The following is a 20,526-nucleotide window of genomic DNA, read 5'->3' as shown; positions in this document are numbered from 1 at the left end:
GAACAATGCAACACATGCGGAAATCATCGGCGCACAAATCGAAAGGGGAAACTGGCTTGTTCGTATACCAAGTGTGTGGTTGTGAAACGAGACAAAAGTTTGGCAAACTTTTTGGTCGTGAACTGAGGTTACACTGTATATGTTAAAAACCTTAATGTAAATATTGTGCAAAGCTACGTTTTCATAGTATATAGTTAAATTATTAGAAATACTGATGCTATGATATGACATTTCATTCTTTTCCAGCTGGAGCAAATCAAGTGCATTACAGTCTTGAATGTGACTCATGAATATGAATCAACCTGCAACTTTAAATAACTGCCAGTTATGTTTCAGATCATTAAAAAACTCATGTGAGAGACAAACTTACTCTACAAACTTGCATATTCCTATATATTTAGTATTATGCACAGTAGTTCTCTTCACTGTGTCTGGGAACAGTTTGGTCATCATTACTATCGCTCATTTCAAGCAGCTTCATATACCGACAAACTTTATGACGCTTTCTTTAGCAGTTGCTGACTTACTTCTTGGAGGACTGGTAATGCCACCCAGTGCGATCAGAACTGTTGAAAAATGTTGGTATTTTGATGGATCTCCTCAGTAAATTTCATAGTATTACAGACCTCCTAATTTGTTTTGCATCTTTTCTTGATTTCTATTGACCGCTAATATGCAATTTGCCATCCTTTGAAGTATATGTCAAAATTTACAGTAGTCCTTCTAAAAACAACGATTTTCCTTTGCTGGTCTCTAGCAGCTGTTTATGGATTTGCAGAACTCAGTATAAAACCGTAAGAAAATACACATGATAAGAACAATTATTGTGTAGGAAGCTGTAATGCAATTCATAATGAAGTTTCAACAAGAATTTCTTCAATAATTTCTTTTTATATAACTGCATCTATTATAATTGGAATCTAAGTGAAGATTTAAATGGTTGCATCAAAGGAGGCAAAATCTTTACGACAAACAAATGAACACAGAAATGAAGATTCAAGGAAAAGAGAAACAAAGGCAGCAAAAACACTGGCAATCATTGTTGGAGTTTTACTTTTTTGCTGGTCACCTTCTTTTTTCTGCATAACTATTAACCCTTCTATTAATTTTTCAGTTCCTTCATTGCTTTTTGAAATTGTTTACTGGTTATCCTACAAAAATTCAACCTTTAATTCTTTCATCTATGCATTTTTTTTATAAATGGTTTAAAAAGGCACTAAAACTGATAATATTAGGTAAAAAAAATGAAGGCAATTCTTGGTCAGTGGAGCTTTATTCAGAGTAAAATCGTAGAAGAATTGAATTCACATATGTTGTAAAAAAATTGTATTTTATAGGCACATGATTAATAGATTTTTTGTATTCTTAAATTAGAGAGAGGAAAAGAATACCCCAGCAGCACTGGTGTGAAAACAAGGAGCCTTTGCGATCGCATCAGTGTTTCAGAGGACACACAGTCATAGTGAGTCAAGGCTTTACGATTCCCAGTTATCCTGACGCATGTATCTGAACTACTATAAGAGAAGGAAAAAAGAACACGCATAGATATAGGAAGACCATACCCCGACAGCAGCTGATTCAGGAACAGATTTGGCCACAACATGGCAAAGTCGTACAGCAGTCACATTCTTTTTTTAACTCCATAACAGATCCGTCCCTATTCCGGCAAGCTCAGTTCGTGCTTTTGTGGGAGGGACAAATGGATCCGCCAACATTTCGTCATGTACATTAATTGACAGTTCACTCTCTTTCCGCAAGAGCTTAAGTTAACGTGAGCGTAACACGCTTATGTTTTGAGTTCGCGCTCAAATTTGCGAGCCACAACGAGCAGTCTGAAAACTTTTACAGACAAAGGAATTGTTTTGGGAGGAAGTGAGTCAAAAATTCATTTTTAAAAGTTGTGAGAAGTTCAGAAGCTTTTTACATATAGTTAGCTTTGCTAATTATTTTTAATGTGTCGCTATCATAGCAGGTTAAGGTGAAATGTTAACATGTCACTATAATCATTTTTAGTATTTGTACATATTTAGGCCACGATGTTAAATTCATGTGCTGAATATTTTAGGCTCCACCAAATAAGGGTTAGTAGGCGCTGTGTTCAAAATTATTTATTAAACGTTTTGTGTTGAACGTGGGCTTATTTCAGATACGCTAGAGGAAAACAAAAACTGATTTAAAACATTGTTTTCTAACCTTTTTGTTTTTCCCATGTAAGTGGCTTCGCGACCGCTGGAGAGGGTTACGTTCGTGAATCATCTAATTGGGGGGCATGTAAGAGGACCTACTAGTGAATCGAGCACGACCGTCCGTCAGAGCTGAGAAAAGAGGGTTGGGTGTTCGTCTAGCCAATACGGGGAAATGTGGTTTAGGCGAACCGGTCACGAAACACTTTTAATTCAACGGACCTACGCCTGTGGTAGTTTGTTTTAAACTTTTCAGTGTCGGTTTAGTTCATGAAAGGTTACACAGTTTAGTCTTTTTCTGAGTTCTTCGCTTTAATAAAGTGCTAGGATTCAGGTTGCACTCCTAATATTTGTACAAAAATTACATGATAAAAATATATAAACGTTTTATTTAATTTAGATACAAAAAGTACTAACGTTAATGTCTTTTTATTTAAAATATTTTTGCAGAATCCTGATGGGGATATATACTTTAACTAGCAACATTTGTCAAGCATAATCTGTACATTACATGTATTTTCTCTGTCCTTTTAAAATTAATGGCTGTGAATATTCAAATTAGACTGGTAAATATATATTCACATATATGATATCTTGCTGGCTTCTGCTAAGTAATAAAAAAAAAATCCTTGTAAATTAATTAGTATCTTTTTTGTCATATTGCAATTTAAGTGATATAGGTTACAATTTAAGTGAGGATGGCATTGCAGGAGTGCTGCCTCGCAGTAAAGAGACCGCAGGGTTTACATCCCAGGTCCTCTCTCTGTGGAGTTTGCATGTTCTCCCCATGTCTACATGGGTTTCCACTGGGTGCTCCAGTTTTCTCCCACAGTCCACAGACATGCAGATTAGGTGGATAAAATAAATTGTCCCTAGTGTATGGTTTGTGTGTTTGTTCACCCTGCAATGCACTGGCACCCTATCCAGGGTTTGTTCCTGCTTTGCACCCTATACTAGCTGAGATAGGCTCCAGCAACCCCCACAACACTGCTCATCATGTTAGAAAATGACTGACTGACAATTTAAGTGATATGGAGACATTTACCTGTCAGTAATGATTTCATTTATTATTTGTGGTGGCTTTTGTCTAATCCTGGTACACATTTAAAAAGCTATTAATTGTGTTTGTTGATCTGCTTTATTTAAGCAAGGATCATCTGCAGTAGTAGTCGTTATTTCATTACCTCTTGCATTATTGCTGATAGGTAGTAGCTATTTTTGTCATTTTCTTATTCACTTAATGGAAACCAGGGTTGCATGAGCTGCTGGATCCTATTCCAATTAGTATTGGGCCAAAGGCAGGAACAAATCCGGGACAGGGCACCAAGGCTATTTTTGTTTTAATGTCTACAGTAAAGATAACAGCATTTAATGTTTGTATATATATATATATATATATATATATATATATATATATATATATATATATATATATATATATATATATATATATATATATATATAGGTATAAATTAAAATGTGGAATTCTAGTGCAGATCTGGAGACATCACTTGAATGTTTTTTATTTTTATCAAATTGACAGTAAAAATCATCCTTTGTTTTTAAGACATGTATATTTTTTAGCATGCTATTCAGTGGGTTTGGTGTGCAGCCCAAGCTTAAATTTAACAAAAAAATACTGTTGCTGGTTTATATTTGAATTAAATAATGTAAGCTGCTTTTTTAGCTAGCTCAAACATTATTTACATATTTGCTTACCAGTACGAAGTGTGTACACAGAGTTACACACACAATATCTTACAATAACATGTTAAACATACTTTTTACTATTTCTTTCTGTGTATATTTATGACCTGCAGTTCATGCATCGTGGTGATCAGCAGTGAGAAATGGCTGATTCTGTGGTACCGGGTTCAACCCTCAGACGGAGAGCACGCAGAGATGTTGATAGGAGACTTCAGCAAATGAGGGAGAACTGCAGATTTAACTTTGCATTCAGAATTAGGAATGGGGAAAGGATGGAGGAAGGTGATCTTGTAAATGAGGAGAGAGTGGAGCAAAATGAATTTCAAAATGGAAGTGAAGTGGAGAATGAGGATGTTCAGAATGAGGGTATTTATATAGACAACACAGCAGACATTTTTGCATGTCCTCAGTCAGCAGACTTTTCTGAGGATGAGTCCGATTTGGATCTGCATTCTGATGAGAATTTAGAAGACCCATGTAGCCTCAGTGACAGTATTTGTAACTGGGCTTTAACCTTTGGAATATCTCTTGTTGCTCTAACAGCACTTTTAGGGCTGTTGAGACTTTATCATCCTGAACTCCCAAAAGATGCAAGAACTCTCCTCAATACTAAAAGTGGGTATTCTATTCGGAATAAGGTTGGTGGCCATTATTACTATTTTGGTACCTTCCTTCAATCGGTAAAATTGTGTCAGATACCATAAGTTCAGTCACAGAAGGCTTTACCCTGAAGTTGCAGATCAATGTGGATGGGTTGCCCTTATTTAAAAGCGCTAGCATTCAGCTTTGGTCTATTTTGGGACTTCTCCTCAACCTTCCTATGAAAGTGCCGGTTGTTATTGGACTATTTTGTGGACAAAACAAACCAAAGTCATCTGAGAAGTTTATGAAAGATTTTGTTACCGGGTTAAGAGAATTAGAAAATGGGTTTTCTTTTAATGGCAAATTGCTCTTTCTGAAAGTAGATTCTGTTGTGTGTGACACACCTGCCAGGGCTTTATTAAAGAACACAAAAGCACATAATGGATATCATGGATGTGACAAATGTGCACAGCGAGGGCAGTATGTCAACAATAGGATGACTTTTCCTTTAACTGAATACACACTCAGAACAGATGAATCTTTTTCACAAAAACTTGATGAAGAACATCATCAGTTCGGCTTGCATGCTTTTCAAGGAACAAGCATTGGCATGGTATCACAGTTTCCAGTTGATTACATGCATTTGGTTTGTTTGGGGGTTGTCAGGAAATTGTTAAATATTTGGCTCAGAGGTCCTCTAAATGTTCAATTACCTGCAAACATTATTACTAGATTATCTGACCGTTTAAATGATTTGCGACCTTGTATACCAGTGGAATTTGCCCAGAAACCCAGGACACTGAAAGAAATTGACCGCTGGAAAGCAACAGAATTTAGACTGTTTCTACTTTACACAGGCCCTGTTGTTCTGTGTTCATTCCTGGATAACAGAATGTATAGCAACTTCATGCTGTTGTTCTCTGCCATCTCAATTTTAGTGAGTCCCGTGCTTTCTTCATTCTACTGTCAGTATACTCAAACATTGCTTCAAACATTTGTGAACCATTTTGGTGAGATTTATGGCAAAGATCAGCTTGTATACAATATACATTGTTTAGTCCATCTTCCTCTGGATGTACAGTGGCATGGCTCCTTAGACTGCTTTTCATCTTTCCCTTATGAAAACCACCTCCAAAGACTTAAGAAACTTGTGAGAAAGCCTGAACATCCACTTGCTCAGATTGTCCGAAGACTGTCTGAGCGAACTGCTTGCACACCCACTGGTCTGGTATCAAAGTCTTTGGAAAAACCACATTATGTTGGACCAGTTCCAGATGGACTTTCTGTACTTCGACAGTACCGGCAAATGCGTTGTGAACAATGGGTTATTAAAGTTTCAGCAACGGATAATGTCTTCATTATAGGTGATGATGTATGCATGATATACAATATTGTTGAATCCAGTGAACAAGTCTATGTTGTGTACAAGGTGTTTTTGAAGAAGTCTTTCTTTTTTACCTATCCATTTAAGTCAGACTTCCTAAATATATATTGCATCTCTCAGATATCCAAAACAATCAAGTATGCAAATGTGTCAGCCATCAGTCAAAAGTGCATAGTTCTGCCCCACAGAGTAGGTTCTGTAGTGATACCTTTACTTCATTCTCAAAAATATTAAATCCAACAGTTATTGTATGTAAATAGCATTTTTGATTGTTCTACTTGTTCATCAGTCAGCACAAATGGAATCACGTTTACATTTTGTAAGTACTGTACTGTTGATGTATTTATACACGTCACACTGTACTTTGTTATATATCATTTTCATTTGTGTATAAATATTTTTTTCTATGGTTAATGGGTAAATTTGCTGCACACTGCAAACTACAATACAAAGCTTATCTTTAATCCATAGTCAAAAAAGCATTCTTGGTTTTATTAAAATGAGGGATGAGGATGTGCTAGGTGGTATCACCTGCTGTTTGGATAATGAATTTTGTGTGCAACATGTAAATATTATGTTTATTTTAAGCATTGTCTTTTTTTTCTTTTGCAGGATGTTTCTGATAGTTCAGTTTTTAGATGAACAAAAAGCTGTGTCTGTTATACCACAGTCTTGGTACAGTGATGGCACAGCCTTTTGGCCAAATTATAAAACAGCAAGATATGCTGAGGAACCAGGCCCTGACTGGACCAAGCATGACGTTAGAGTACTAAAGTCCTACGGTAATTGAAATGTTCAAGATACGAGTCGTATGTCCCCGACTTAATCCCTTTCACCAGAGAAATATTGCTGTAAAATATTGGTTTCTTGCTATGTTCGTTTTTTTTTAATAGAAAAGCAACAAACATTTGTCTAAGGCCTTATTTTCATGTTGTAATCATGTGATTTTTTTCACTGTCTCCAAGCCTCATTTCCAACAACCTTTATACGTTCATACTAGTGTTCATGAGAAATCAGGGCCTAGTTCACACCTTTCATTAACATGCAACTCTAGTGATTATCCACCCATCATCCAACCCGCTATATCCTAACTATAGGGTCACGGGGGGTCTGCTGGAGCCAATCCCAGCCAACACAGGCTGCAAGGCAGGAAACAAACCCTGGGCAGGTCGCCAGCCCACCACACTGCACACGCACATATCCACACACTAGGGACAATTCAGAATCGCCAATGCACCTAACCTGCATGTCTTTGGAATGTGGGAGGAAACCCACGCAGACACGGGGAGAACATGCAAACTCCACGCAGGGAGGACCTGAGAAGCGAACCCGGGTCTCCTAACAACGATGCAGCAGTGCTATTCACTGCGCCACCGTGCCGCCCTCTAGTGATTACATTTATCCAAATTGAAATCTAATCTTACTTTCTCACATAGGTCTCTTACAATTTTTCCTAGTTTCACTTTGGTGGTTAAATGCTATCAAACTGTGATGCAATTACAAAAAAAGAAAATATGTGAATGCTAGGTGTAAGTGGGGCCTAGGTTGTAGTGATTTAAAAGATCACAGAAGTGATAATGTTATATTGCACATTGTTTACATCACCTGATATTAACTTTTTGAAATGCTTTTAGGAGATTACATGTCTGCATGGCAAGGGATGAAGAAGTCTTTGACGTGTCAAACTTCAGAATTGGATTCAGATGATCAGGAGGATATAGGCAGGGTGAAAAGAGCACCTAAACCAATGTAAGTTTGATTCATCTTTACCTGTGTTTTATTGAATGTATGAAACTTTTGTTTTGAGTAATATATGCACATTGTCACACATGTGCGATTAGGAGGCAGTCAAAGAGCCTAAAGGTGAGTGAAACATTGCGAGATAGAGGGTTGTCACGTGGTACTTACCTGAATCTCTTTTGCTCAACAGAAAACCTGAAGAAAAATAATTCCTCCACATCCAGATTCCAAAATGGCCGCGACGACGTCACTTCCGGCCCACCAAGATGACGCCCTTCCGCTCCATCAATCCACCTCATTTCCGTCCCATCATGATGACGTTGTTTCCGGTTCCTGTTTTCAACGTCACTTCTTGCCAACCATTTCCTGTCCCATAATCCTTTTCCTGTATAAATTCGCCATTCTGACTCAAGAAAACTGTTCATTGTTTTGTTCTGAGACTTTGAATCACTCTTTTCTTTAATTGTCTGGACGACAATATATGGGGACGGTCCCCAAAACTTTGTTTTGTATTGTGTAACATTCTTTTGAAGAAGAATAACTATCACAACATTTAATCTTCTGTAAACAGCCACTACTATGGTGACACTGACTATGAAAGTGAACATGAAGACTTGGCTAATAAAACAAAAATTCCCTTGACAAGATTTTCAAAACCTCAACAGTCAACTGGACCTTGCATGTTCTCCCCACATTCTGCACCTCGGGTACCATCACCACCTTTACCATCTGTGCCACCTTGTCGCTCACCACCACATTCTTTGCTTCGGGTGCCACCTCCTTACCAGTCACTATTGCTCTCTGAAAATACATCTCAACAAATTTCCACGAGCCTTCCAAAAATGAAAAATACTTCTGAACTCTTCAAGCCTACTTACAGAGTGGGTCAATGTGGAACAGAACCAATACCTTGTACTGGTAAGTTATGATCAGAACATTGACTGTACTTGTTTCACATATTCAACAAACGTTTGAACATATCGGAGCTTAATTCAACAAGTTATTAGTTATGCAATGGTATTTGTTGTCCTGTTCATTTTGTGCCAGTATATTCCTTGATTTTTAGTGTTTTGGTTTTTAAGATGTTAAAGTTTATATGTTCCAAAGGATGTTGTTTTAACATATATGAGAGTTATGTTTGCTTCAAAGTGCAAGAGTAGGATTCATTGCCTTTTCAAAGTATTCAAATGAATAGTATCCTTTTTATATTTTGTTGGTATTTATTTTTCAGCTGCAGATCTTCATATCCTCACATTGCTCGAACATGTGAAGCACCAGCTGTCACAATAGGCTGTCATGATCAGTTCACTATCTGGGCGGCTAAACATTGAATGCTCACCTGATATGCCTGAGGAGGTGCAGTTTCCTTTACAATCATTGGAGAAAGTGGATGACTTTGAGGCCTGGTTGAAACAACCAACCAATGCTTTGAAGAAAAAGAACATGGTATGGATTGCAAAGCTAGACTTTGTTATGATTCTGATTTTGTTTAATTTAAAATATTCACTTGGATTTTGTTATAATTTTAAACAGTTACTAATTCTTTTGTACATAATAGGACAAGACCAAATCTACACATTATATGCAACATAACATAGGCAACATAAGAAACTGTAGAATCAGTTATTTCTCAATGGAAAATATTTTATGTTTCTAAATTAGTTATAAGGTATGGCATGACATAGGTAGAATGTCTGAAATAAGTCTGTCTGCATTTTTTTTTTCTTTAGTAATTATTTATAATGGGTAAGTACTGTATGTTTTACACACAATACCCATGTGACTTTACAATTATTTGTGCATGGGGATGTAATATTTACATAAGTGTCATCCAAAATTTGCACTAATATAGTTGTTTTAGCTGTTAGGTGGGTTATCTGTTACAGGATGTTTATTGTGTAAGGGACTATGTTTAGAAAAATATTTAATAGCTCTACAGTGTCCTACAGTTACAAGAAAAATTCCTTTTACAATAACAAGAGTTGAAAATATAAATGATGTCATTTGAGCTTTCTGAACATTACAATCCATGAATTTTGTGCTTCCTTTGTTATATACAGTACTATTATTATTACAAAATTAATGTCTACTGGATTGAATTACAGTTTAAGTTGAAACGAATATTCAGCTGTTTTTCTTTTTACTTTGGAAAGTGTAACTTTTCAGCAATATTTGTCAGAATGCCAATAATCACATCAAAGTCAAAAGACATACTTCAGAGTGACCATTAATGCTGTTTATGCATATATTTTAGTATTTTAATTCTAAAGTCACTGCCTGTATATTATCTTTTGTCCTTGTAGATTTCTGTACTGGCATCTATCGGAGGACAAGATACCAAGCGTGTCACTTGGAATATTCTTTCACATATTTTTGGAGATGATGTAAAAAAGATAAACTGGAAGGGAGTGAATGAAAAATGGGCCTTCAGTCAACTGGCAACCAAAACTCTTATTATGCGTAAGTATCAAGAAATCCAACTATATGAGATTAGTCTAATTGTAGTAAGATATTACATTTTATGCCTCTGGTGGCTCAGTGATAGTGCTGCTGACTTGCAGTAAGGAGACCAGGGTTTGCCTCCTGGGTCCTCTCTGTGTGGAGTTTGCATGTTCTCCCTGTGTCTGCTCAAGTTTCCACCCACTGTTCAAAGGCATATAGGTTCAGTGTATTGTAAAATGGCCTTTGTGTGTGCTCACCCTGCGATTAGATGGGTTTCCTGTCCAGGGTTTGTTCCTGAATGTGCCCCAAAGCCAGCTGGTAAGCCTCCAGCCCCCCCATGACCCTGGTCTGAATTAAGCAGATTAGAAAATGACATATTTTAAGATATAGCCTAAGTATTTCAGATTTCTGGAAAATAGCAATTATTAAATAAAATATTTTTCCAGGTGTCTATCTAACACTTTCTGCTCCTTCTAAAACTCCTGCCACATTCTTAGGAGTACTTGGAGTTTCCTGTACATCAAGAAAGAGCATTAAGAGTGGGTTTCAGGTTTTTATGCATTTATAACAAAGAATCATATATTTAAAATGAGCTAATTGCACTATTTTATCCACAACCCCAAATAATAAGTAAAGAATTAGAGAAAAACTGCAATCTTAATTCAACCTTACAATTGAATTGTCAATATTTCCATATTGAATATTTTTACACTAACTCTACAAAAAAAGTCAGCCCACAATCTGTACACAGCCTTCATTGATCAGTATTAAAAATAAGTTCACTAAAATCAAGCATAAATGATTTCATATCATTAGTCAAACTTGCTTCTCCTGTATTCAAAACATGTTGCTGTTTGGTGATTATGCAGTAGTGCAGTGGTTCTCAAACTCTGAGGCGGGCCCACCAAGGGAGGTGCGAAGTAACAAAATGGGGGACACAAAGATGTGAGAAAAAGAAAACAAGAATTGAAAATATGAAAAATACATTTATTGAAACCAAAACAAATTAACTTAAACTACATTCTGATGCTAGAACAATAAATATAGAGTTAGATAAATGTCAATCAGTTAAGCAGGGATAATAAAATATGCATCTATGATATATCATGAATTAAAAAAAAGAACAAATTGGTATTGGTGGGCTCCTTTCAAAAAAACGTTAGAGGGGCGTGATTAAAACTGTTATGAAAACTTGGGTTGCAAATACTTAAAGGTTGAGAAACGCTGCAGTAGTGCAAGTGCCAACCCTTATTTCACCATTTCTATTAGTGGAAAATGCCTTAAAGCAGGGGTTTTCCACGTCGGTCCTGGGGACCCCCTGTGGCTACTGGTTTTTGTTCCAACCAGATTCCTAATCAGTGACAACACCTGATAGCACTGATCTCATTTAATTGGCAGGTTTTTTTTTTTCTTTTATTCGACATTCAGAAAAGCATAGCAGCATGATTTTTACATTTATAAGACATTTATAAATATTTCTGCTTTTGCTATAGATTTAAATGCTTAACTCTCTTTTGTTGATTTCATTATATTTTGCCCTTTCTCTGTGCAGTTTGTCCCCCTTCATTGTATCTTATTAATGACAACTTAAAACGAGCAGAGCAGACACCCAGGCAAACAACACTGAATAATCAAAGGCTGCAGCTACTTTAGAGTCAGACACACTAATTAGTAAATAATGGATTAATTAAACAATTGGAACACCAAGGATGAAAACCAACATGAAAATACTATTAAAAAGAAAAAAAATACATTATTCCTATATAACTGCTTGGTACATTTTAATATATATATATTTTTTTAGCAAACTTAGTTTTCTAATCAATATATTGTTCCTTAAACACAGAACTTGGGAAATATCAGTTCACTTAATTAGCCCAGGAGTTCAATTAAAAACAGAAGCTGGTTGGAACAAAAACCTGCAGCGACAGGACCAGGACCGACGTTGAGAACCCCTGCCTTAAAGCAACTGTTTGCCATTTAATGTTTCTGATAATTATTTTTCTGTGTTTGCTTGTAGGTGGAGTTCACCAGAGTCAAGTGGCAGCCAAAGCTACAGATGTGGACATTAATAAATTTGCCATTAAATGGTTCAATTTGGCATCTGACCGTGGTGGTGGTCGCAAGGAGCGCTGCAGGAGAGTGCAGGCAGCAGTGCCTTCTGAATCAGGACTGATGTAAATACACTTTAGTAGTCAAGTTTATTGTTGTTTTTACTATTTTGGGTAGATTTTGTCATTTTTGTACTTGCATCCTACACTTTTGTGCAAATGTGTTCATTTTATATTTCTATATTTTAACCATGTTACTGGATATTTGAACTGTTAAATACTCAATATACTGTATTAATATGTTTGTTTGTAATTGTAGTTACAGCTTTTGATCCATGCAACTGCACTGAGTTTACATGACAAGACAATAAATAAACCAGTTATATAATAAAAGTTGTCATTGAGTTATTTTTCTCTTAACTTTTAATACTAGACACTTAAATTCTATGTAGAAAATACTATTTAACTCAACAGGGCCTTTAGGTGATATTGCTATAAATTATGTCATGAGTTGCTGGTTTTTTTCTTGTTTGTTTTTTTTCCACATGTTATGTATTTGGAAAGTGCCACCAACAAAGGTATACACTGCCAACTCAACTGGAGTTGAAGTAAGCTAGCATCTCTGTAGAATCATTTTGAGACCTTATTTAGTTCATTTCTTGATTTCTCGAGGCTGTTCTTATAGACCATGGCATAATTAGGTATAATTAAATATTAGGAAGATAACCCTGTGTTACTCATTCGTTAAGGCAAGATCTACATTCTTTCAATATTTCACCAAAAGTTAGCCCTACTTGCCTTACCAGATTAGAAGCTGAGGTAATTTTAAGAACATGGCTCTACAGGGGCCAGATCTGGCACAGAGTCAGTCTGGGACTGTAATGAATGTGTGACAGAAAAGGCCCGGATTTTAACAGAATTATTTGATGCTGGTCCAGCTCTGATTTAAATCTGGTCCAGGTAAAAAATCCTGATCTGCGCCAGTATTGGGCCGTTGTGCAAAAAGACACTGGACCAGGTCTGTATGCCAGATCTGGTCCTGATGTTATAGTATATCTGGGCCATCTCTGGAACGGTGTCCATTTGCTGTCTTGGTATGCACTCCATCAGATAACAGATCGGCTGGCATTACAAAGCAGTCTGCCGCAGTTGTGTCAATGTTTTACTTCTCAGGAATTACAGATAACAAAAACGCCAACTGCTGCAATCTCCACAATTTTATAGTAGTGTTCCAACATGAGCTTATCTTGCTTAAAGTATAACAGTGAGACAACTGATGCATCATTATAGAATACTGATGCCAAGATAGGTGCACAGAGAATAATCCTTATTATAGATTAACAGTTAAATTTTACTGAATTGGTTAGGTTCTTCAAATTAACTTAAACTGCATCAATCATCTAAACATTAGTTATTTACATTAGACATACAAATTTGCAGATCACAGTAAAGCACACAGCTGAACAAAATCCATCTGTATCACATTTATGAAATAATCACTATGCCGATTGTAAAAAAAAAAAGAACTACTAAAAAAATCAAACAAAACTGGAATGAAAAACAAAAGACAACATGGTGGCACAAGGGTTAGTGCTGGTGCCTCACAGATCATGCAATTGATTGTCGTCTGTGTGGAGTTTGCACCTCCCTGTATTTCTGAGGCTTTTCTTCCCACATTCATAAAAATAAACGAGTAAAATGGTGACAGTAAATTGGACCTGTGGATGTGTGAGTGAGTGGGTTCTGTAAAGTTGACTGTTTATTGATTTTGTCATTTTCCTGTTCACTGTATTTACACTTTGTATTTTTCATATTTATTTACTATTTTCAAATACAAAACTATATCCTTTACAAAAGAAACAGTAATAAAATAGTTTAGATGTTAGAAATAATACAGTTTTTACCAGAAATACCAGCAGTTTCATTTATCATAAAGTTTGGTTCTGATTTAAAGTTGCACTAAACCTTCCTTGAATATAATGCCTTTTAGTACAGTACTACTTATTATGTCATGCTGTAATAGTTCTGCCATCAGAAATAGAAGTAACAGTTTTAAGTATCAATGTAAAACAAACAGGCTGCACCTTTATTAGATGATAGTGCTTGCGTTTGTAACACTAGTTATTGCATCTGTTTTAAACTTTCAATTCATTCTTTCATTTTCTATTCTTGTTTTATCCTAAATCTTAAATATGTTCGCAAGCATTTCTTCACAAATAGAGGTGGTTATTAAAATGACTTTATATCCTAAAGAAAACTTGATTTATTTCAATTTGTAATTTTTACTTCAGAATAATTTATTATTTAAATAATAATAATAATACATTTTATTTATTCATAGGTGCCTTTCTAAACACTCAAGGACACCGAACAATAGATAAAACACACATTATAAATAAAACAAAAAATACAAAATTTAAAATCAGATAGGGCAATTGTAGTCAAAGAAAAAAGCAAAAGAGTTTCTCATTCTCTAATTATCATTAACACTAGAATTACCAAAGCCTACGAAAAAAAAGATAAATCCGTCCCACCTTAAATCCCTTCACACCTCCCCGTCAGCGTCTTTTGTCTTGTAAATGTGTTGATAAGCTGCAAGTAGTCTGCTATCACATCCCCCCCGGCGCACAGTTTTCTCAGCTCAGGTCTGTTTACCTGCGTGTCAGTTACTTAGAGTTGTATAGAGTGAGAAGTCAAGCAAGATGACACCTTTTATAAAAACTATATTGTTATTGGGAACACATGCATTTCATGTGTGTTCCGTGTCTACAACAATCTATGTAAACACATTGTTAAAACAGAAACGTTTGTCATATTTTAGTAGTAATTGACAAAATGTAGACATGAAGTGTATATTGTGTGAAGTATAAATATCAAGTAAACACTTTCACAAAAGGTAAAGTATAAAAAAAGAAGTGCACATTTATTCAAAAATATAACCAAAGAAAAAGAAAGCAGGTTACAGTAGACAGTTGCTATAACAGCTTGCATGGTGCAATGGTAAGAACTGCTGACTCCCAATCAAGAGGATGCAGGTTCAATATCAGCTGCTTCCCATATTTACGGTTTTGAGTTGTGAGCTGCTCTTATTCTTAATATTATACAATAAAAACATACATTTGATTTGCGCCTGTAACATATATTAGCAATAAATGATAACATGTAGACATGAACCGTATAATGTGTGAAGGCTGAAGTCCAAATATCAAATAAACACTTTCACAAAAGGTGCAAGCATACTATGCCGACATCCGTTGTGCAGCGGTAAGAATTGCTGTCTTGTAATCAAGAGGCTGTGGATATGATACTGGTTGCCTCGCAAGTTTTGAATAGTGAGTTGCTCTTATTGTTAATATTATACAATAAAAACATACATTTGATTTGATTTGCGCATTTAACAGCCAGTGTAAATTTATAGTATTTCTCAAAGTTAGCGTTATTTTTCAGTTTTATTCTCACACTCACGCTCATGCTCCCACAACTCCCCCCAACCCCCACCCAAATAACCGATCTGACACCGTTTTCGGGTAAGGACATAGCGTAGGGTATAGCACTTACCTCTTTTTTGAAAACAGTGTCAGATCTTCTGCGTGAAAAAGACTGGGACTGGAAAAACAGTGGACGTGGCTGTGAGTGGTGTGCATGACTGAGAATGATTGTGGATGCAAATTTTTTCTTTTATTCAGTTTTATTCTTGAGTGTTCACGCTCACCCTGAATTAGTATGCCCCTTCTGGTCCATGATGTGAAACCCGCACTGAAAAACAAAAGAGACATAGGTATATATGACATTTGGAATAATTCATTTTATGACCTGTAAAGTACATTTCAGAAAACACTGTTGCACTAATGCTACATTATATTCATTTGCATACCTTCATGCGGTTGTAGTCAATGACTGCGTTTTTTTTCCAAATCTTGCCCAGTCTCCACATTTTGGTGCATGGTAGTGTTTCTTTTGTACTCCAGGAAATGCAGAGTACAGAGTAGTACAGAGATGTCAGTTCGGTGCTATATACGATCATCAAATTCAAATGTGAATAGTTCCCACACAACCAATAGAACGATGGTGCATGTGTTTATTTGATATTTGGACTGAAGTCTTCACACATTATACACTTCATGTCATTATTTGTATAACATGGAAAATGTCTGTGCTTTAGGTATGTATTCAGCATTTTTTGCCTCGCATTTTCTGTCATCCTACACTTACACAGATCGTTGTAGACATGGAACACTTATGAAATGTATGTATTCCAACAATAGCAATATATCCATCCATCTATTTTCCAACCCGCTGAATCCGAATAAAGGGTCACGGGGGTCTGCCGGAGCCAATCCCAGCCAACACAGGGCACAAGGCAGGAACCAATCCTGGGCAGGGTGCCAACCCACTGCAGGACACACACAAACACACCCTAGGGCCAATTTAGAATCGCCAACCGTGCCGCCATAGCAATATATTATTTACCCAATACAACTCCAGGCACCTCACAACCCTGATAAAGAGACGTGAACTAGGCGAACTTCAGCTGCATCTCTGAGGGGATGGGATAGCAGGCTGCTTGCTTCTTGTGCTGATTGACACATTTGCAAAACATAAGACACTGATGGAGAGGTGTGAAGGAATTTAAGGTGACCCAGGATTGCAAGTTTTTTCGTAAACTTCAGGGATTCTAGTGTTAAAAAAGATGCTGTCATAGCTCTAAGCCAAACCACAGCCACATGGAGAGCATAAAAACATGTCGGAAAAATCTGAAGCATCATTCATATTCACTTTCTACATTACATTTGATGCTTTCAGGTTAGGCTCAGGGGCTGTAACGCTCAAATAGATTCATTAGGTTTGAAAGTACTGTGATCAACAGAGAGCATTATACATCCCAAACCCCAGACACAACTAACAAAGCCTCCAGTTTTTGTACAAAAGGTACTTTTATTTGACACACTACTTTTTATACATGTCACTGATGTGAATGGTATTCTCATTTAAGGGCATCATTCCACGTCCTATAGAAAGTTTAAAAGAAAAAAATCAGATATTGAGATCATATAATTTTGACAAGAGTGAACTGATCTTGACTGATGTCCAGGTGTTACTGTTTTGTACAGAGATTCAAAATTCTCACCATTTCTACTTGGGTTCTTCCCTTTGTATTCTGGCTGGTGATCTAGAAAAACATATTGTTAGAATTGATAATCTCTATGTACTATTATGTGTACTCTATTATGTACACATGTGTTATAAACACATGTGAAAAGTAGACTGTACTGTATATTTTACTAAGCATTAAGATGTAAGAGTTAAGATTAAAAAGACGTATGCTTATACATATTTTTTTATTCTGTATGAGGTAGGAACCAGCAATAATTCATTAAGCCAAAGATTAGACGTGTTGGAGAGCTGGAGAAAGATGGGCCCCTTGCATAGAGAGGGAATATGAACTCTTTGGCTGTAAATTAAAATAGCAAGCGCTGAGCTAGTAGGGAGTAAGGAAAGGCCTCATCAAACAGAAATGATGGACAGAGGGAGGTTTTGACACCCCCTCAATTAAGAAATATTGGTAGAATTAATTAGAGGAAACAGTTCAGCAGCAAAATGATGAGTCAGATGAGAATATATAATGGCGTATATGATAAGAATTGTAGTAAATGTAAAAGTTACCTATGGCTGCTTGCTCATTTCCATCTGAAGTGAGTCTGTATGTGTATCTTACAATAAATCTTGATTCTGCTGCCTTACCCGACACTCCGAGTGCCTTCATTGGGGTTGAGGGTGTCTGGGCTAGCCTGCTTCAACAGTGACTACCATGTTCCAAGCAAAACAATAATGAAAATTGCACTTTGAAAAAAAGAATGGATGCAAGGAGGGAAGAACTTTCATGAAATGTCGACACTTATGGCTACATTTAAAAAGCATAATACTTCCCAAGGACTTCAATAAGACTTTTTTTAATGATAGGTAATACATTTATTATTTAAAGAAGAAATAATTTTGAAATAAAAATTACAAATTGAAATAAATGAAGTTTTACCTTGGATGTAAAATCATATTATTAACTAGCTCTACTTGTAAAGCAATGCTTGCTAATAAATTTAAGATATGAATGGATGGATGAATGGATGGAAAGTTCAGTACAGTTACATACCTGGCATTACCAACACAAGCGCTATTTTCTGCTAAAGGTTCAGCACTTCCTATTTTATATTGGTATTTAAATAAGTTATTGTGTATTGCTGCTGATGGTACAATTACAGCATGACATAAAAAGTAGCACTATACTAAAAGGCATTCTTTTCAAAGAAGGTGTGATTTTTAGCAATATTAAATCAATACCAAAGTTCATGATACCAGAAATTGATGACATTACTTTTGAGTATCCATCTATCCATCTATTTCCCAACCCGCTGAATCCGAACACAGGTTCACGAGGATCTGCTGGAGCCAATCCCAGCCAACACAGGGCACAAGGCAGGAACCAATCCCAGGCAGGGTGCCAATCCACCGCATTACTTTTGAGTATATCATGCAAATTCAAATAGAAAATAATATACAGCATTTCCTTTCCTTTTTAAATCCAAACCTGTGAAGTGTCAAAGTCTATCAGAGCAACATTGCACAGGCAGTAACCAACTGTACCCATGGCACCGGTCCTTTGTAGAACCCACTCATTCAAACATCCACAGCTTCAATTTACTGTCTCCATTTTACTGACACATTTTATGAATGTGGGAAGAAAAGCCACAGACACACAGGGAGAAAGTGCAAACTACACATAGACAATGATCAGTGCCAAATCTGTGAGGCACCAGCAATAACCCCTGTGCCTTCTGTTGTTCTTTACAGTAGCTAAAATTGTATCTTTTTCTTGGAGTTTTCGCTGATTCTTTAATAGTATTATTTTTTTCTATCTACATAGTGATTACTGTATTTCATTATTGCCATTTGGATAGATTCTGTTTAGATATGTGCTTTAATATGATCGTCAAATGTTGAAGTCTTAAGTAAATAATATTTAGCTGATTGATGCAGTTTTAGTAATCTGAAAAATTCTAACCATTTCAGTAAAAATCTAGTAATCATGTGCCTATAAAATGTAATTTCTTTACAATATTTGTCAATTCTTCTGTCTTTATTCTGAATAAAGTTGCACTGAGCAAGAATTGCTTTTATATATTTTACCTAATATAATTAATTTCACTGCTTTTCTAAACCATTTATAAAAAAATGCATAAATGAAAGGATTAAAGGTTGAATTTGTGTAGGAAAACCAGAAAACAAATTCCAAGAGTAAGGAAGGGATTGAAAAATTAATAGCAGGGTTAATAATAATGCAGAAAATAGTAGGTGACCAGCAAAAAAGAAAAACTCCAACAATGATTGACAGTGTTTTTGCTGCCTTTGTTTCTATCTTCCTTGAGTCTTCATTTCTGTGTTCACTTGTTTGTCGTAAAGATTTGGCCTGCTTTGATGCTACCATGTAAATCTTCACATAGATTCCAATCATAATAGATCCAGGAATATAAAAGGAAATTATTGCAGAAATTGTACTTGAAACTTCATTCAGAAGATTATTGCAACTTCCTACACAATAATTATTTCCATCAAGTATATTCTCTTTAGGCTTTACATTGAATTGAGCAAAAATTATTACAAATCCGTAAGCAGCTGCTAGAGACCAGCAAATGAAAATCATTTTTTTCATAAGGGTGAGTGTAAATTTAGATTTATATTCGAAAGGATGGCAAATTGCATAATAGCGATCAATTGAAATGAAGAAAAGATGCAAAATAGAAGTTACACAAAGCAAGAGGTCTATACTGCTATGAAATATACAGAAGAAATCCCCAAAATACCAACATTTTTCAACAGTTCTGATCACACTGGGTGGCATTGAGAAACCACCAAGAAGTAAGTCAGCAACTGCTAAAGAAAGCGTCAGAAAGTTTGTTGGTGTATGAAGCTGCTTGAAATGAGCGATAGCAATGATGACCAAACTGTTCCCAGACACAGTCAAGAGAATTACTGCGCATAATGCTAAATATATAACAATATGTAAGTTTGCCGAGTAGGTTTGTCTGAGACAGGAGTTTTTTATTGATTTGAAACAAAACTGGCTGTTATTTAAACCTGCAGATTGATTCATGTTGATGAGCAGCGTTCAGGAGTGTAATGCACTTGATTTGCTCTTAGCTGGGAAAAAAATAAAATGTCATATTATAGCATCAGTATTTGTAATGAATAAACAGTATATGTTAAAATACAGATTACCATTAAAACCTAACCTGGCACAATGTTTATATTAAGGTTTTTAATATGTAACTGATAACAAATGTTTTAAAGTTTTTAAAAGACATACTTCTCTTAAAAGTACATGGCTTAGTATTTAGAATAACTTCTCTAAACAATTGCATATAGACGTTTTCAACATACTTAC

General features: G+C 35.9%; 1 protein-coding gene across 1 annotated transcript; it reads left to right on the top strand.

Annotated features, from left to right (window-relative positions):
- Window positions 1–1,776: 1,776 nt before the first annotated feature.
- On the top strand, window positions 1,777–12,457 carry LOC120525309. Its single transcript, XM_039747495.1, has 7 exons — window positions 1,777–1,872; window positions 6,469–6,638; window positions 7,491–7,605; window positions 8,168–8,514; window positions 8,828–9,042; window positions 9,900–10,056; window positions 12,059–12,457. The coding sequence occupies exons 2-5, from the start codon at window positions 6,470–6,472 to the stop codon at window positions 8,884–8,886; spliced, it is 690 nt and encodes a 229-aa protein (XP_039603429.1). The 5' UTR covers window positions 1,777–1,872; window position 6,469; the 3' UTR covers window positions 8,887–9,042; window positions 9,900–10,056; window positions 12,059–12,457.
- The last annotated feature ends 8,069 nt before the right edge of the window (window positions 12,458–20,526 follow it).

Source organism: Polypterus senegalus, chromosome 3 (assembly GCF_016835505.1).
Source record: "Polypterus senegalus isolate Bchr_013 chromosome 3, ASM1683550v1, whole genome shotgun sequence".
NCBI classification, from domain to species: Eukaryota; Metazoa; Chordata; class Cladistia; order Polypteriformes; family Polypteridae; genus Polypterus; species Polypterus senegalus.
Note: the sequence above shows the minus strand (reverse complement) of the source record. Positions and strands in the feature narration are given on the sequence as shown.

Bases quoted from the DNA above. Each gene is read 5' to 3' on its own strand.
- LOC120525309 (XM_039747495.1), top strand. From the start codon at position 6,470: ATGTTTCTGATAGTTCAGTTTTTAGATGAACAAAAAGCTGTGTCTGTT. The intron at 6,639-7,490 runs GTAATTGAAATG...AAATGCTTTTAG, and splicing joins TAGAGTACTAAAGTCCTACG to GAGATTACATGTCTGCATGG. The intron at 8,515-8,827 runs GTAAGTTATGAT...TTTATTTTTCAG, and splicing joins AGAACCAATACCTTGTACTG to CTGCAGATCTTCATATCCTC.